Below are 19,009 nucleotides of genomic sequence, written 5' to 3'. Positions count from 1 at the left end.
AGCAATTACTATACTTTTTAAACATGAAAATTTAGATTTTTTTAAAAACTTGTATCGATATTAAAAATGAATGTATTAATAGTGTACTATGAAATTCATAGTAAAAACTTTTAGCAATTCTCTTTAATGATACTTAAGACAAAATAAAATATTATTTTATTTAGTAGAATCACCTTTCTGTTCGATAAAGCTCGTGGGGGTGTTTTTTCCTTGTGTATCTGGTATAACTTGTATACTCTTCTGTTAAATGAGTGTAATTGAAATGATAATGCTGAAAATCAAACCATGTTTTTGAATACGTAGAAGTACTTAGAATTCTTTTTTTTATTTGAATAATTACTATAACTGTTAGTATTTTTACCTTGTTAAAAACAAGGGAGTTAGGTCAGGTTAGGTTAAACTGAGCTTATGTAGGTTTCTGTTTTCTGCTGATTCCAGATTTACATTAACAATAATGTATATCGCTTACGACGCAACATCATTATTTTATTATAGTGATTTTATTCCTACCGCAATAAGAGAAAGATATGATCAGTTTTATACTTTTATAGAGGATAAAAATAGGCACAGAGTTTAATTTAGGGCAGTACCGTTATTACATTGGTCAGCTCGAATTTTGAAATGGATTTTTATAGCTTAGTCCATTTGTGGTCACTGCATCAAATGTGCTTATATAGGACGAACACTGCAGAAAAAAAAACAATTACAAGGATCATGTTAATATCTGCTAACGATGTGTATTATTATTATCATCTCGATTTTTCACTATATTATTAAAATAGCGCCTCGCTGTTGCCGCCACTACAATTTGTCCGTTTTACCTGCGCGCGCTGTGGTAGGGGCGCACCTGTCCGTCTTGGCCAACAGGTTTCTTCTTTCTAAGCAGTTAAGTACAATAACCCGTGTCGACTGGTCGGCTCCTAGTAAAGGTGTCGTAACGCAATACCGGTGTATCGTTTAGAAACTAACCCTAGCCAGCATTTTTTACCTTTGATTATTATTTTTGTTGTATTGAAGTGATCGTATTGTTAAATAAAAAAATATTAGTGATTTTCTTTACTACATTGTGTAAAATTCATGAAAGGCCGTTCTAGTGAAAGTGCCAAAAATTTCCCTTAGGACTATGGTGATTTGACGGATTAACAAAAATTTTAAACAAAAATCCACAGGTTAGTAAATTTATCAATTATAAAATATTCGATTAGTTTTTAGTCATACGTATCTCTCGATAGTAGCAAAGTATAATCCATGAAAACAACTAGAAGATTGTTGTGGCAACAGTAGTCACTTTTAGATTTAAAGTGGTTGTAGAACTAAACATCTCTAAAGCCTTGTTACAAAATATCCTAACGCAACATCGCCTAAAATGTATCAATGTAATTTTTACACGCTATTATTTACGTTATTTACTGGTTAATAATCCAATGCGGATCCAACACACATTAACAAAGATATCAAAATGGAATATAAGAGATTTTTTTCTATTTATAAACTCCTTATTCGATCGATAAAATAATGCAAATGTGCTGTGGTCATAGCTGTTAACACTTCCTATATACAATAACAATATTATTTCATATAAATTAATAAAACCCTATGTTTTTAGCAAATTCCATTACAATATTTATATTTGATGGACGATTTACTAAACGATAAAAAAAACAATTTCACTATAAACAATAGTAAACTAACAGTTTGTTTTCTTATTTATCATAAAAAGGCAATGCACCTCTGTCCCGATTGGCGATTGCACTAATTTGTTGGCAGAAATTACTTCTAAGCTGTGATCAATGAATATTATTACCAAAGTCTCGACAAAATATCTAAAACTGTTAAAAATATATCTTATCAAATACTTGTCCACTACATGTATGTGTGAATATGTTCAACGATCTCAGCTTGTATGTGTGTCGTGTATCTGGTGGATACGTATTCCATGTTACGGTCATTACTAATCTCGGTAGGCGCATAAACGCCTAGATGTGTAATACACTCTATTGTGCGCATCTGAAGTCAATCTGACCGTGGATAATAGCCTTTTGTACTTAAATGTAGGTCGTCGGCACCAAAGTTATGGTATCTAATTACACGGTACATTATCAGATATATGTTTGTGTCCATATCGTAAAATAATTTTCCTCGGAAAATGTTCCATCTTTGTGTAGAACCTTCGAGTTTTCCATCGCAGCGGGGCCATTTACTCCGTATCCACCGCATACATGTGCGCCTCTATAGACGAACAACGGTGATGGACTATTTTTATACTGTATGCTTTTGAGAATTGGTATATTTCATAATTCATTTACGCGGCCATTGTACACGCATACACGACTGCGAACTACAGACTACACTATGTTTACCAAAAGAATAGCACGCCGCGTCGGTCGCACACACCTGTAGGACGGTTCGGTGGTAATATTTCATGAGTTGTATTTGGGTAGCTATAGAAATATATATGATTCCTCCCACGCGGGTATTAGAGGGAAAAATAAAAACTATTGTGTTGAGTTTCATACTTATTGTGACGGGTTTCGCCCAACCCCTCTCGGACTGGGTGTGTTCGTTGTTGCGCCTCGGGACCCAGACAAACGTCTACCTTGGTCCTCGTCATTTTCATCCACATTCTTGAAGTCATTCAGCCGTGTATGCGTTAGGAAATAATAATAAAAAATAATAACAATAAAAGGAAATACCAAAAAAAATGGCTTTCGGATAACTGAACGCCACTTTCATTTTGATCGTAAATGATTCACATTTTTGTTGTTGTTGTACATGATATAATTGTCAATTATTATTTTTATTCTGGAGTTTTGTGATATAATAGCTTTTATGGTAGGTGATTTGTGAAAGCAAAAATGCGTTTGAAAATAATAATTCATTATGAAAATATGTATATTTATTTTTATGCACTCTCATTGCTGCGACAAATGAAATTTTAGCGATATACTCTCATTTGACATCACAACTCACAAGTCAAAACGACGTTGTTTTTAAAACACAATCATTTTTATTACCTATTTGACTAGGCCGTCGACGTGTCACCGTTTGTATGCCATACTGCTGTGCTTACAAAAAAAAAAAAATACTTTTATATTATTATATATGCAATTAAAAACAGAATTGTGCCCGTCAACGGTACTTTAGAGAGTGCAATGAGTAACGAAATAAAACGCTGTAGGCCCACGTTACCATGATAAAATGCATATGCTGCATAATGGAAACGTTTGGATGGTTATGTGTGCTGTAATGTCATAAATGAGTTAAAAATAATAAGTAGTGTGAAAAAAAATTATCTATTAAAACACATGTAAGTAAGGAAAGATACAACTTTCATAACTAAATAATGCTCTCGCGCTCATAAATCATAATTATCCAACGCTCATTAAAGTCTTTGTGATTTAGCAAAATATAGTCACGTCTTGTTGTTTACCTACTTAATATTTAACACAGTCAATTAAATAATAAACAGTTTATGCGTTTACATTACCTACTTACATTAGAGTTTTCTAGATTTTAATGTCGGTATGTTTGTTCCATATATTGTGTACATAGAGGTCTCAACATTTGTAATATATAAGTATTTCAATTTATTAACGTTATCACATAATTTATATTATTTAAAAAAATATGTTCAACGAATGGGTTACATTTTGGTTTTTCCGTTAGGTTGAGTAGCTTATTATATGACCTAGATTTGATTTTATAAGAGGACAAATTATGCAGCTAATTTATCTGGTCGTGTATGCCATTGAACGAACTTATTTTTGCCAAGTCGGTATTTTAATTAATACGTCATAACTGCAAGTGTCGACTAAAATCAACACAGTCAACTATAAAAAAATATCATTCTGTATTGACTCGATTACTATCTGGGTGGTAATATAATATAATGGCATGATCGAATGAACTTGACCCGTTCTCAATATCTGCAAATGATTTATTGTACATGCCATTATCTATTAAAGAGAAAATTAATGCCAAGAAAACAATTAAAGGTACATTTATATATATATTTTTTTTTTTGTGACACCTATTCATGGTTGTAAGGTATGTATATAGGTAGGTCCACTGAGAATATACCAATAATGACTCGTAGAAAGCATATATTATAGCTTTTGTAAACAGAATCTCCTGGAGACTTTAATGGCAGTGCATGAATGAAACACAATTAACACATATTTTAAACGTTTTTAAAATTATTATTATTGTTCTTGTATAGTCTGTTCTTAAGACCGAATATATACAATAGTGTACTATCGAATGGTAAACGTTATTAGTTTTTACTTTTTATTACAATTTCACACGAATATCACGGATAAATGATAAGTTAACAGAGGCGGTCTGAGTTTTCCGAGGAAAATAAATTTAACAAAATATACCACTAGTTCTCCTTCCAAATGTATATTAGTTGCAACACAAAAATATTAGACACAGCATACAAGTTACCATAATCTTACATTTTATTACCGGTTCAACTATATGAACCAATACAACATATATATATTACAATATATAATGAACGTTTCTCCAATTCTCCACTTACTTACTCATACTCTTCCATCCGCCAATCCGACTATTGTTTGATAGGTATCGTTAGACGTTGGGTAATCGTGCACACGGCGGTTTGATGACCAATAATATTATAATATTGGGTTGCCAATGTATAGTGAGGTAAAAAAGACGTTACCAACATGTACTTTTCGTGACGGGTTGTCAGCTAGGCGATCATATCTCGCAGAACAGTTATATCAATCGTGGCAACGTTCGCAGGCTTGTTCATTAATGCTTAATAATAATAATTGCTCTGTCTATTGTGCATATTTTGTATGTAGTCTAATCACGCGGTCAATCCAGCGGTTATAGTATACATTAAAATAGGATTAGATTTAGAGCTATGCATAATAGATGTAATATCATCGTACACAACGGCGTTATTATTACTATTATTATTTTGCCTTCAAGCTCGTGTGTTGGCGATTTTCAAAAGTCATCGTAACGATGTGTGTTTAGATTTTCACGGTCGGCTAAAACTTATATCTGTCGTAACGCATTGTCAACATGTTATTGTAACCCGTTCATGACTGATACAAGAACGGAGGTGTATACTATATATATATATATACTTGTATGTGTGCTATTATAACATTTTTGAAAGGTACCTCGGTCGGATTCGTTCGATTAACAAGTGGGTATTATTTATAGATCATCTATAGAGGTGTACAGCTGTTTGAGGGAAAAAAACAATTGACTGTGTAGTGTGTGTACACCTATATATGTATAATTTTCTTGTTTATAACACACACTCTTACACGATACGGTAGCAAATCCAATTATTACGATTTAATTGATAACGGATAAAGTGAACCGTGAATAATGGTGCGAGCACTGCGGGATCCTCTGCAAATCGGATCGTTCCTCGGGACATAGGTACGGCTATACCTATAGAATATACAAGATACCGCAGCGTGATGTTTGACGTTTAAATACAAATGTATAGAACAGTCGGTCGAAATCACGAACCGTGTACCAGCGTACACGATCCAGAAAAGCTACGGCCATGCTCTAGTTGCACGAGGTACAGTCATTTTTTTCGACGACGCGACGTTCACCTATCTTAAACATAGACACAATCTACAGTAATGAATTTCTATGTAAAGTTGTACTAATGATAGGAGTCAAGCAAATTTCTTCTTCGCCTTATATTTTACAAATGGGGTCGGCCGGGTGGTCCTATCAAGGCCGGTGCAAGGCATTGGTGTACTACCTAGGGCAGCGTTTTACAAAGGCTGCATTTTTTTTTTTACAGATTAAACATTGAAATATTGTCTAGCGGTGGGTCCTATTTATCTACTCCTGGCATTCTGTCTTAAACAACCTTTTTGCCCGCTTTCTAAAGCTCTACTTTAATCTCTCTTGCATGTTATGTAATAATTACATTTCTGTCTCCTTATTCCACATTCCCATATCGTATCTCAATTTATATCTACTCTTTTCTGTGATTGGCGCGAGCCCTAAATTACCTCTTTATACCCATTTCTTATTCTAGTCATTCCACACATCTTTCTTTTATTCCAAATGAACCCTTTTTATTATTAAACTTGATAACTCGTCCAATTACATTTTATTCTACTCATCACACCTCCCAATTGTAGCAGTTGTGTTAAATTTTTAATGCGTGTTCGACGTGGTTGTATGCGAGTATTAAGTATCTCGAATGCGGTTTTCCGGTCCAGAAATTTAGCGGCCATGACGTTTTTCAGCCACAACGTTTCTGCAGTTGGCTATGGACTTATAATCAATTATTTATTGATTGATTATTATTTTACGGGTACCGGACCCTAAGTGGCAAAGAATAAAGTAAAAAACAAGCACGAGTTTACATTAAATTTTGATAAAGATCATTATATCAGTTGAAAGTAAAAGACGCGCTTATTTGCCATGCACGTTATGCGATCTTAACTAGTAGTGTAAATATAAACAGTAAAATAGTAATACGGAATCCGGTGCAACGAAAAGAGGTTTTGAAATGTAAATGAAAAAAAGAGGAAAAGCCGCAGGTCAAGGTACTCGTCTATTTGACATGCATTTAAAGCAAAGCAGAACGTATTTCAACTTTGTCTTAATAAAAATCGTCTACTCTTTTGTGTATAGCAATAATTTATCATTTAAACGATAATGAAAAGGGTAAAAAATTGTATTTACAACAATTTCTGAAAGCCAAAATTAGTTTTTCGAGGAACCATAAGGGCGCCTAAACTCTTTTGGATTTAAGCATCCAATGCGGATTCCTCGTGCGTAGACGGGCGACGGAATAGAAATAATCGAGGCTAGTGACATTACATAGCTCATAATGTAGTAGACTGCGGTCGGCGTTTAATATGCGATTTACATACTACAGGCACGCGGTAGGCGTTAGCCGGCCCAACCTCGGTTTTGCGGTGGCCGGTCGGTATGCCGCGTTGTACGCGTTAGAAGCTCATTAAATCACCACCGAATAGGATACCTATACCATACAACGTACCTACGTATAATCGTTTCGTTACCGTTATCTATGGCATTTTTTTTTTTTTTGTAGCCACTATTATTCCTCGCGGTACCCGGTCATCAGCGATCGGCGGTGGTTTCGATGAGAAAAACGACAGCTGCGCCTTAATCGAGATTTGATTTTGACACTTCCTCTTGCGCGCGATTTGGATCGAATTAGGAGTGTGTGTGTGTACAGTAATTGTTATCGTGTAAAGAAAAATAAAATCCATTTATAATTATACACACCGGCCGGCCGACCTACGAGTTTGCCGGGAACGCGATGAAACCGCCGCCGCGGCGATCTTCTACCGCGCGTAAACCGGTTGTTGGCCCAGTGACGTAGCCGCCGCGGTAGAGGAAGTCGGGAGCATCGAACTGTCCACCGCCACGTCCACCGTGTCCATTGGCATGGCATAACAGATGAGCTGGCACCGTCGGTTAAGTATCTGTGGTCAATACGAAGACGGCAGCGGCGACGTGATGCCAATACCCGACTCGCCGTGACCGGACTACTCCTCCCTTAGGCTATTCTCGGACAGCCAACGTCCTTTATAATAATAATAATAATCAGTCAGAATTTGCGCATTTCGCCACCGTCACGTATTCCAGATACGTATTAATACATAAATAAACATCACTCGTTGTAGTTGCCAACGTTGTGCTTGAATTCGCAAAACTCCCACCGTCCACAAGTTCAACTAACACTCGTCACAACTGGTCAACGCAAAGGCTGTGCAATTATGCACTTTCGCAGACCTTTGCGCTTTAAGAGGCCAGAAATTAAACTCGATTGTTATGTTGATACTCAAATTAAAAATGTGCACAGCCGGAATAATGTTAATCTGACTAAAAAATATAATAATTCAGTATGGACTGTAATGGTTAGACAATTTATTATAATAGCTCTTAAAAAGAGCCCTCATTAAGCATTTACGATTTACGACTATAAAATATTATACATTGAAGTTCGTGTCATAAAAATAAAAAGCTTTAGAAATAGTTTTTCGAGTCTGTCCATGACCTGATGAATGTCGTCTATAGTATGAACCGGGCTGAATGCACGAAATGAAGGTAAATACGGTGGAGCTGTTTTCGTTGTCTAGTTGCATTCGTAACATGTAACTCGAGAGTCAGAGAATGTCTAAAATTCTTATTTTTTATTCTTTTTAACAAGTTTGTCATTAGTATTTAAAACCCAGAATCCACCCGAAATTCTGGAGGTTCGAATCTTTAACTGTACTTGGATAAGAACGTTGAAGTATCATTGAAATGTCAAAAAATCTCGCTAGATACGGAACGTTTACTATTTTGAATTCAGTGTATTTTTTTTATTTTTTCGGTCAGTAGTGTCTCCCTTATCGGATACCGCCGTCATTCCTAATACTTAGGAAATGCGGTATGTGGTTTTTTTTATAAAGTGTGCTGTGTGACTGATAAGATGACTAATCTTTATGGTGACTCAATTTAATATTCTAGTATCCTGTTATGAATCAAACTTCGTCGACCAAATTATGGTAAAAGTTTTAAACACTATCCTGTTAATCCCTGGCTGAATCATAAAATCAAGGGTCAGATTACATATTCTGTTACTTTTGCGATTGTGTCGATCCAGACTCAAGATGTGCCGACCGGATTCTATAGTGACAACTGCGATGACATTACCGATCCTGTATATTATTTTTGTTCCTGTATACAATTGATTGCAGTCCACAATTATTACTAAAATTAGACGGCAAGTACAATGCCGTCAAATGAAGTCAAAGGTGTACCGATTATAGGATTTAGCTCACGCGTCCCGGTGTAATGTCGTTTCATACTTTATAATGCAATAGTGATTTGGCGAATTCTGAGCGACACCAAGACGTTGTTCCGTGACTCCGCATACCCGTATTGTTTCAAATACTGTTTTTGGCGTCCGACATCTTGGCGGTATACCTACATAATTAACGAACGGTACAGTCTTCCCTTGTAATATAGCGTACACAGTTCCTTCGTGATACAGCGAGAACCGCCCGGCAATTAAGCACTCCGCATTCGCATTTTCCCATAGGAATTATATGATTATTATTAGTAATAGTATATGTATAGTATGGGTAATTAAAAACTGCATGGTATTCATTAAAAATAATTCGTAGGTACGGGATACCTATATCTACGCTTTGATAATTGAATTTTTTGTTACAACGCGTGTTGTTTAATTCTTAATAAAATACATTACGATGGTTTTTTTTTTAAGACTAATCGTTCAAACTTGACCGACCGTGCCCTCCAGTGTTTATTTATACACCAACTCGTCCGGTAACATTAGCCGACTTTATCGCCTTCAAGAATGTAGGCTGTACACACTGCGGCATTTACCGGTGGCCACGCGGAAGATGTGTTATTTAACCATCCGGTCAAGTGGTCAACTCGCTTGGGCCCACGTTTTAAACCTAAATTGGTACCGTGTGTCGGATAAGATCTAAGATTTGTACACGCAGTGTCACAATCAGTGTTGGGGTCGAGAGGTTATGGCATTTACGGAAACTGTACTAATGTTTAATGAAATAAAAGCTATAGTTTAAACTATATCACCTGAATGACACTACTTTAAATTCTTAACGCCTCTAGAAAATAAACTCCGGCCATGACACTGTAAACGTGCGACTCGATACCTTTAGAGAGTTATGATGATTGTTGACACTTGATTGCAAATCCCAGGGATGCTAAGGATTCATCTTAGAATACAAAAACCTGAAGTCAAATTTGAATTATTTAATGGTGTTCAAGATACTTTAATTTTTGAATTTATTTTTTAGCGAGAAATTTGGTAATTATGCTGTATGAGTCCCATTTCACGGGAGTGTTTTAGTGTTCTATCAATACATACATTTTTACCGGTACTTAAGCATCACCGACATTGAAATCGAATTTGAACCTACGGTTATTCATCGGCTGTCGATGACTATAAATAGTTAGGTTACAACAAATTTGAATTTTCCTCGGTTTATGGTCGGCTTAGTAAAAGTAATCAATACTAAACAGCGAAATGCAATGTTTTGTCGAAACACACCGCAATACCGCAACAAAAAATGAAAATCTTCGACGTGACAACACTTTTACTGTAAAGAGCCGCAAGGTAGGCGTTTTCTACGATATATTTTTTTTTTTAACAAGTGAAACTCGCGAGTAGGTGGTTTTTATTTTTGGTATTTTTTTGCACGTTTATGCGTATGAAGACATCACACGTGTTATTATGGTAAACCTATTATATTTACCTCAATGTACAGGGCACGGGAAACATTTTGTGTTACGGTTCGGCGTGCACGAACGTCGTGAGGTGGTCGATTGTGGTGCAACCGTTCTATGGCAATATGTACAGGGTGTGTCTTGAATATAGTACTCTGTTGCAGTCTCTGCAATGGACAATGAACATAACTTCTATATGAGATTTTATACTTTCATCTTCAAAGTCTATTTTTATTTATTAAATAATAATGTAAGAATAAAACATAACGTCCAACGGTATTTACTGTATAGTTCTCATGAAAAATGCCTAGTCACTCTCGAAGCACGTTTCGACGTTTCTTTAGTTTGATAACTGAACAAAAATTAATGTTTGAAAAGTCGGTATTAACGAAATAACCCAATTTACTCTAATTGATTGCAACTCTTGCCATTGTCATCGAAAATTGTATTATCTTATTGACGGCATTATTGACAACGGCTAACTAAGAGATTGAATTCTTAATTTAAATAAATAACAAGCAATATTGATAAATGTATGTTTTTTCCCCCACAGAGTATAATTTTGAGTTTAGTCAGCCATTGTTGTAAAATAATGTACACCCCGTATGTATTCATAGAGCAGGTGTTCAACGTCGAACCCACTTATGTGTTTGGCTGCGGTTCAATATAATATATCCTGTGCGGGAGGGGTTGTTTATGCCGCCGGGGGGGGGGGTCCTTTACTTTTACGAGTCTTTTGAAGACCGGTAAAATAATACAATGGAAGACGGTTGTCCGAAAAGAAAAATGACGTCATCTTCCATACTATACCGATTGTTATTTTTACACCCACCTGCGAAGTGTCGTCGAACCACTATGATTGTTTCCAAGAGTACCTCGCCTCCACATTGCTAGTACTATTATTATTATTATTATTGTTGAAGTCGAAAAAGTCATTGGCACATATTCCATTCCGATCACGGAAACACACATCCTTACATAGAAATAGATATATCAAAGCTGTTAATATTCACGTCGGACCGTCTGACATTTGAATGATAGGTGTGACTGAAATAAATTTAGAGTAGATTCTCCTCGAATAACGATAGTAATAATAATATAATCGGCAGGTTTTTTGACCCGTGTTGGTTTTCCGATGCGTTTTTACACGTCTCCGCATAAGAACCGTACCCATTGGTACGCCTTCAGTATTCGGTCGGCTGGTGCATAAATTAAATAATTAAAACTAAACAGAAAAAAAATGACATGCGTCTCCATCCTGTGGTTTTTTCTCCAGAGTTCATCGCACCGCGACACGATCTGTCATCGAATATCACTTATCGTCTTGTCAAGTCTCAGCGTATTTCATAGTAATTCTAATCAAATGCACTTGCTGAACAAATCAAGGCGGTTTTTTGATGCGCCTCATCATCATGTCGGAAAATCTCCCGAGCTCGGCTCGGCGTGCCCAATCGTTGTATGTGTGATTTTTAATCATCTCGGATCCAGTGAAATAACGCTCTCGTTCACTTATTTTAATACCTTATATAGTTCTCGGTCAGTTTAATAGCGAAGTACTATTATACGAACACATCAGTCAGCTTAACCGAAGTGTCCTACGCGGATTCCAGTGTGGCACTTAAAACGACACAACTCTTATAATAGACCGATTACTGAACTGGCGTCAAATATCGCAAACCCCGAGACGCGTTTTAATTGAATTACAAAACAATTTTTTTTTTAAAACGCTGACATTCGGCAGCAACCGTCGTAACCTAGTTTCAGTTGTCTCGCCCAGTTTGACTGGCGAACGAGATTTTTTATTGTTATAAAAATTGCATTACAACTTATTTCGACGGATAATTTTCGTGAGAAAGCAACCGGTATCCAAGGGCTTTGTGTCGCCCGCGCCTAATCAACGGTTTGCGTTCTGGCTAGTTGGTATAATTAGAGTAGTGGGGGGGGGGGGGGGCAGGCGCTGTGCAGACCTTGTAATATGTACAAACAAAATGTGGTCGACGCGGGTCGTAGACGGCCGAAATGATAATACTGTCCAAAAAAAATATAATAATATTATGTATAATGTAATATTATAAAGTATAGACAATTTCGTTTGTCCGGGGGGACAGCTATTATGGCGGAGAAAAATGGATTTCGTCGAATAACGATTGTGCTTTGTGATTAGGCGGCGCATATCATTATTACGTTAGAACAGTTGGCTGATTAAAGATAGCAATTTGTTGTTGTTTTTAAATTGTTCAGCGGTGATATAGTTTCCAATACAATTAACCGACTACAGCGTGTACAAAAACCCGAGACGAAGTCACTGAATTACCCGTTTTATTGATACCGAATAAAAGCGTCGATCTTCCAATTTTTATTTTGTTTACCTACCTATCAGCTCTATAGAATAAACGAGTAACGATCCAAACTGTCATAAACTGACATCGTTAAGTCCCGTGTCATTAGGTATTTGTTGAGCCACTCTAACAATAACTTCACCACACGCTAAGTGTTTTTGGCTAAAAACTGTTCGCCAAATAAAAAACAACAATTTCACTTAACTGTATTATGTTTAAATCTTTTATTTACGTTATAATGTGGACATATTTTGGCTGTTTACTAATGTACCATAGTCCATACTAATTATCAACAATTACTTTAGTTAACAAAACACGCGTTGTCATCTCGACGTTTAAATGAAAATAAAAAACTAGGTAGATACGGTTTTTATTATCTTTAGAAAGTCTTACTGTAAATGTTCAGGTTTTTTTTTAGGCTTTTTAGAGATTAATTTTCATTTATAACTGTAAATTCATTATTAAGGATAAAAGTGTATGTGATACAATACAGAAAAATTGGAATTCCGAAAACTTGTTATGGGGTCGTCGTACTTAATACGATACGAGATTTTAGTTTAAGAAACCTGTTTTAATTCATCAACCGGCACAAGATAACAACTACACATTTTTTTTTTTTATTATTGAAACCAGGTATGTGGTTAGATATTCAAATTCTATAAAATCGTAGCCGATGTTAGAATTTAGGGCGCGGAATCATAATGATATTAATTTTAAACTGTTTTTTTTTAGGCGAATAAATTAAAAAACGTATGGAAATCCGTACAATTCTATGTATTTATGTAGATAAATCTCCCCGTGTTGCAACAATGAACTAAAGAAACATGATAAGCCCATTTTTTAAGCCTTTATTTTCAATTTAGGTTAAATATATACACATTAATGTAATCAATAATCATAATGCATATTGTTACATAAATGCATACATTCAAACTACATAGTTATGTGTGACTAAAGGCGTGACTAGGATTCATATCCTGAAATGTTCAAAGCGGTCAATGTATTACCACATGAAAAATCTGGACGAGTTGTAATCCCTTCAACACTCTTCAGTCAAGACACATTTCTTGTAATCAATACTCTTTAACCAATACCTTCGGAGTTTTATGTTTGAACGAAATTAGTCTTTCGACTTGATCCGACATACGTTCTTTGACGTGAACTTGGTTGCAGGAAATGTCTGTGAGGTCGTGATGTTTACCATTTACTTATATTGTCGTAACGGTCGACCAAAAGTCCAAAATAATCGAAACAATGCCAACGTCAATAATCAGACGATTAGACGTTGTGAAGTCACGAGGCTAGACCATTAAATCGTGGATTAGAACAGGTCGGTCGTTGCGTCATCTAGTTAGCGAACAACACCGCGGTATGTGTTTTCGGACCAATGAAGTTCAAGTGCATAGCAACTAGTCACGTTATTGTGTCAATGACAAGACCGTAATGCTTCATATTTCCTTTCGTTTTTCACATTATTGTTTTACCAACGACGCTCGTTCGCACGATGGATTAAACGTATTTTATACGAAATATATAAAATATTATGACAGTGGGGCGGACAACCTTTCTCTTTTAATAACATAATTTTATTTTTAAGGACACGCTCTGGCTCGTTAATTAAAAAATTGTTATGATTTTTTCCCCTTCGACCCCGGGAGGATACGCTCAATTTCGAACATTCCACGTGCGTACCTATCGTGGTGGGGATGGACAAATTTCCTTAGTCCCCACGAAAGCACTTAATTTCCATGCGTTTAAATTATATGTCCGTGCGAGTGTACCTACGGCCCAACCCGGTTTTGGAATGCTGTTATTAAGTCGCGGCCATACACCGTTGTTCGTCCTACATTCTTTCGCCCATCTTTATTGCGGCTCGCCGGCTTACTATCAACTGCCGGACAAGTGAGACTACAGCGGAATGGCCCTCCGACGATACAAACGAATAAGCCAATCAATAATTGTCTAACCCGCAGAGAATGGGACACTTGTCGCGCACGGTTTTCGTGGGAAAAATAATTATTGCGGCCGCCGAGTACTGTTTAGGTGCCTGCGGTTTTCCGAGTAACACAGTTCATCTTATCAAACTCTACTGCGACTTAGGTTGAAAATAACAGCTGTTTTATTTTGAATTCACTTAAAATCGTCGTTCTGAGACTTTCGCACTGGTTCTAATGCTTACACGCGCTGCCCGTGCGGTCCCCTAACCTAACCTAACCTAACCAGCCGTTTTGAACATTAGTTTGAACATTTTTGTTTCAAGTACCAAGGAATTACCCCACGGTATACATTTTATCACGAGTGTTTGTCAACAGCCGACGTCGACGGTAAAATCACATTAACAACACACACGAAAACCCGTTACAAAGTCGTTTCGTCTTTTAAATCCAATATTATTATGTATTTCCATAAAGCGTGCTCATGAATATGGATAACCTGAGCTCATGTAACAGATCGATGGGGCTTAATAGAAATAATAAAATAAATATCCATTTAAAACGTACCCGGATGTGTCTACAAGCTATAAATAAATGTCCAATGAATCACATTTTACCTACATTCAATTACCCATTGCGGTCATCCCGATTTTAAACAGTTTTTGTCGGTTACGTGTAGTAGTACTAGTACTATAGTATAGTATCAAAATCGTTTTCCATCATTTTAAAAACTTCTGTGGTAATATATTACAGATGTAAATTAAATTCCTATTAGTTATCTCAAATATTACACAATCTTAGATGATGCTTTTCTAATCTTAGATCAATTGGGATTATTACTTTCTTTTTATTGATCTAAGAGCATACTATTTTTGAGTTTTTAACTGTCCAGAAATTAAGTCGGATAATATTATTGTTCAAAAATATCACCAACGACACCATACAAAAAGCCTAACGTACCTAATCGTATGATTTACTGGCTATACATATTATGTATATTATATGAGGGTCTTATCTCGATCTACATTCGATCTTTGGGCTTTGGTTGTACCTACTAACCGACATACTACGTTGATGTAGGTTTCATTAAAATATTCGCTGCATTGTTGTTGTTACTAAGAAATTTAATTAATTATTTTTATTTTAACTGCACGGTGCAATGATCGTTTTCCTATTAAAAAAAAAAAAAAATTCGTTGTTAAAATTACATTCCAACGAACAATAGTTAACTTTTAAACAATAAGCTACAACTGGTGTGTAGTTTCATAAAAAAAATCGAGTTTTAATATGTAAAAAATGAAGTTCTAGAAACAAGTTTAACGCTTGTGTACTAATAGGTACTTACTGTAACAAAATATTTTTAACCATTATTACTGATAATAGTACCCCTTCGTCGTTGCTTTTGGGGACAAGATTATAACATAATATATTTTTATCTTTACCTACTCACAATATAGCAAGCTTATATACACAGGATAAACTGGTTGGCCTGTGTACACCTGCACATTATATTTTACAACTACAGTCTGTCTTGTGGTTTACCTAGTTCCACTAAATTATTACACGCTAAAAACAAGGGAAGGACTCGAGGCTGAGTACTGTTCTTAATAAGTATTCTAAATCTAATAGAAATATAATACACATAATGTTTACTTATCGGCAATTACAAACGGCGCGCGTATTTATCGTTATGATTATAATTTATAATACTAAATTGAACTACTTTCCGGGCAACATTTTTTACTCGTTTTTTATAATATATACGAGCCGAATAAAATTCACTATGCCAAAACGCCGGTCAGGCTATCAAACAGACCGTATTAAACCGGATTCGATACGTATATCTCTATGTGTATACACGTACATATATTTACAACATCGATTTGGCACTTGAACCTAACCAGATAAGTTTAAAAAACCAAAAATCTACTTCGATGTGTACATAAATGGGTCATAAAGGCTGCTGCGTTCCACCCAACGGGTGTGTAAGAGTGAAATAATAATTTACAGATTCCGCAACATGCATAATAATATATAGTCTATCTGTATAGCCGGTGTTGTTGGCGAACAACGAGTAGATTGTAGTTTAGCTGACGAGTAAAATGTCGCACCCCAGTGACCTTTATAGTGGCTCCGATTCAGAGCATTAATCAAATGAGGAACGAAGGAAAAAAACGGGTTAGGTAACGTTTAAGATCTAAATCGTTGTGCGAACCAAAGACTCGGTGTCGCCGTGGGTAGGTTACATTCTCGAATATTGCAACTGAACATAATGTCAATTGTACGACTAAGCGTTGCACCGGCTCCCATGTCTAATTTGTCGAACTCAAATGAAGCAATAATATTTATGATGTTCCATTTATATTGTTCTCTGACAGAAATCATAGACAGCCGTCGACGCGTAGACTTTAGTTGAGACTCTTAAGTTTGAGTAATTCACCAAACATAGTAGGTATCCCAGGTACGTATTTGTGTGTATTCGGCATTCGAGCATTATCTGTAACATCGGATCTAATGATATTATTTATTATTATCGTCGAATACGGTTGAATATAGGTTAAGCTGCGAGACTTCTTCGGTTATACAATTTATAGTCAGCTGATCGAATGGACCAAAAATCTTTGAACCGTATAAAACATTAGTTATGGAATCAGATTTCGGAATAATAACATTTTGATACGTTTTTCGGTAATATATTGATAGTGTCGAAATGTATTTTTATTGCCGTTATTGCTATTAGGAAATAATTTTAACGCACTGTGTCTGATCTGGTTTATATGAATACCACGGCATGTTTGTTAAATAGTTTAGTATTTTTTTTTAAGTTTATAACATCATTAAAACTGTACGCTAATATATAAAAAAAAACATTTTTTAAGATCCATATTTCTTTAAATAACATTTTTTGTAATAGTTTTTGTTTTTTTTCTTTGTTACAGATCATCCAGCTGGCATGAGGATAAAAATATATGCGGCCATTCTACTGGTCGTTACTCTACCATACGTGCTCTCTCAGGTACCTATATAAAATTAAACATACTATATACTATATATACTAACATTATATTATATTATATTTATATTCATCATAATAAACACGTATTACTTTCGGGAGGTACATGTTTTTTTTATTACGTCGACGGTCTATTGTTCCAGTTATCTAAGGATATAATATAATAATTTGGTTGACAATTTCATTATCCTGCCCATTCATAGTAATAATCTGCACAAGAGTGTGGTTCGTGGTTACGTTAAGACGTTCACTTCACATTAAACGTAATGATATAACACTTTTTACACCGTTTATTTCAAGCCCTTTGTTAAAATATATGTAATTGAATGCATCAAAAGATTCTAGAGGGAAAGCGTGTTCGAGCACCGGATGAATTTGTCTAGATAAAAATAATAATAACACTAAAGCTTTTAAGCCTCTAAGACGTATTGTGATAACATTTTGCGATGTTGGTACATAACAAATAAATACATATTAATTTGACCAATTTTGTTTTTATTAAAAAAACGTAAATATATGAAAAATGAGTTGACCTTAAAATATAAACATACCAAAGTCCAATAACCAATTTTAAAAACCATATTCTTTCATGCACGACAATTCAATGTTTTTTTTTTACTCCGTTAGCTAAAAATAAAATAGTTTAAATCTATTAGCAAAACTGTCCAAGAATCACGGTTCACTGGTTTTCAATTAAGTATAAATAATTTTACTTTAACAAGGAGTAACAAGACAAATAACTGTAAATAAAAAACTTTACTGGTGGATATATCTATCATAGTCACTCTAATGACTCATACTCGGTTCATGCCATGTTCCTTGCACACGACTTTGATCTCCTTAAATAACTCTCTTGTGTAATATCAACTACACCAGCTATTGCCTCTTTTAACTTAATTTCAACGGTTGATCTTGTATATCTTTTATATTTTCTCGAAGTTTCAACTTCTTTAATATCTTAGCACAATAGAGCAGCATTTAAAAACTCGCTAGGTTTTACAAATGTATTGTTAGCTGAATTATTTTTAATAAATAAAATATTAGAAAATATAATATGTTAATATGCCTATTCCCGATGATTTATACTTACAAAACTTCTTTTATTTCGTACACGAGCTCAGTTTTAATAAAGTCTATATATTATAATTCTTGTGTATACATAATAAATAATAATATATTATATACTTTTTAGGATGTCTCATGTCGTTATTAGCATATTTTCTTGTACAATAACATCGAGTATTAGTTGTAAATATCAATTTTCGTGCCAACAATTTTTAAATAAATAATCCTACAACATAACATAATAATGTGTACATTATATAACTTTGACCGAAGTGAATTAATATATTAGTATTGACACCAGCTCCTTTTTCCTCGTTAACCTTGGGATTCGATCGTATAGAAAATGAGATGCCATGTTCGTTACCATACAAGTTACAGTGTAAAGTATAATATTATAATACACA

General features: G+C 35.1%; 1 protein-coding gene across 1 annotated transcript in view; it reads left to right on the top strand.

The window, feature by feature from the left end:
- The first annotated feature begins 899 nt into the window (after window positions 1-899).
- The window catches only part of LOC126834978 (uncharacterized), a 43,127-nt gene continuing 25,017 nt past the window's right edge, over window positions 900-19,009 (top strand). Inside the window, exons 1-2 of the mRNA XM_050567240.1 lie at window positions 900-1,169; window positions 17,467-17,543. Of these exons, the coding sequence (XP_050423197.1) occupies window positions 17,481-17,543 (63 nt within the window). The 5' untranslated portion in view covers window positions 900-1,169; window positions 17,467-17,480. The remainder of the gene's footprint in view (window positions 1,170-17,466; window positions 17,544-19,009) is intronic.

Source organism: Adelges cooleyi, unplaced genomic scaffold (genome assembly GCF_023614345.1).
Source record: "Adelges cooleyi isolate 19-005CV unplaced genomic scaffold, UGA_ACOO_1.1 ACOO_flye_CR_arks_rails_tigmint_CR_PRNA_21, whole genome shotgun sequence".
Lineage (NCBI taxonomy): Eukaryota > Metazoa > Arthropoda > Insecta > Hemiptera > Adelgidae > Adelges > Adelges cooleyi.
Note: the sequence above shows the minus strand (reverse complement) of the source record. Positions and strands in the feature narration are given on the sequence as shown.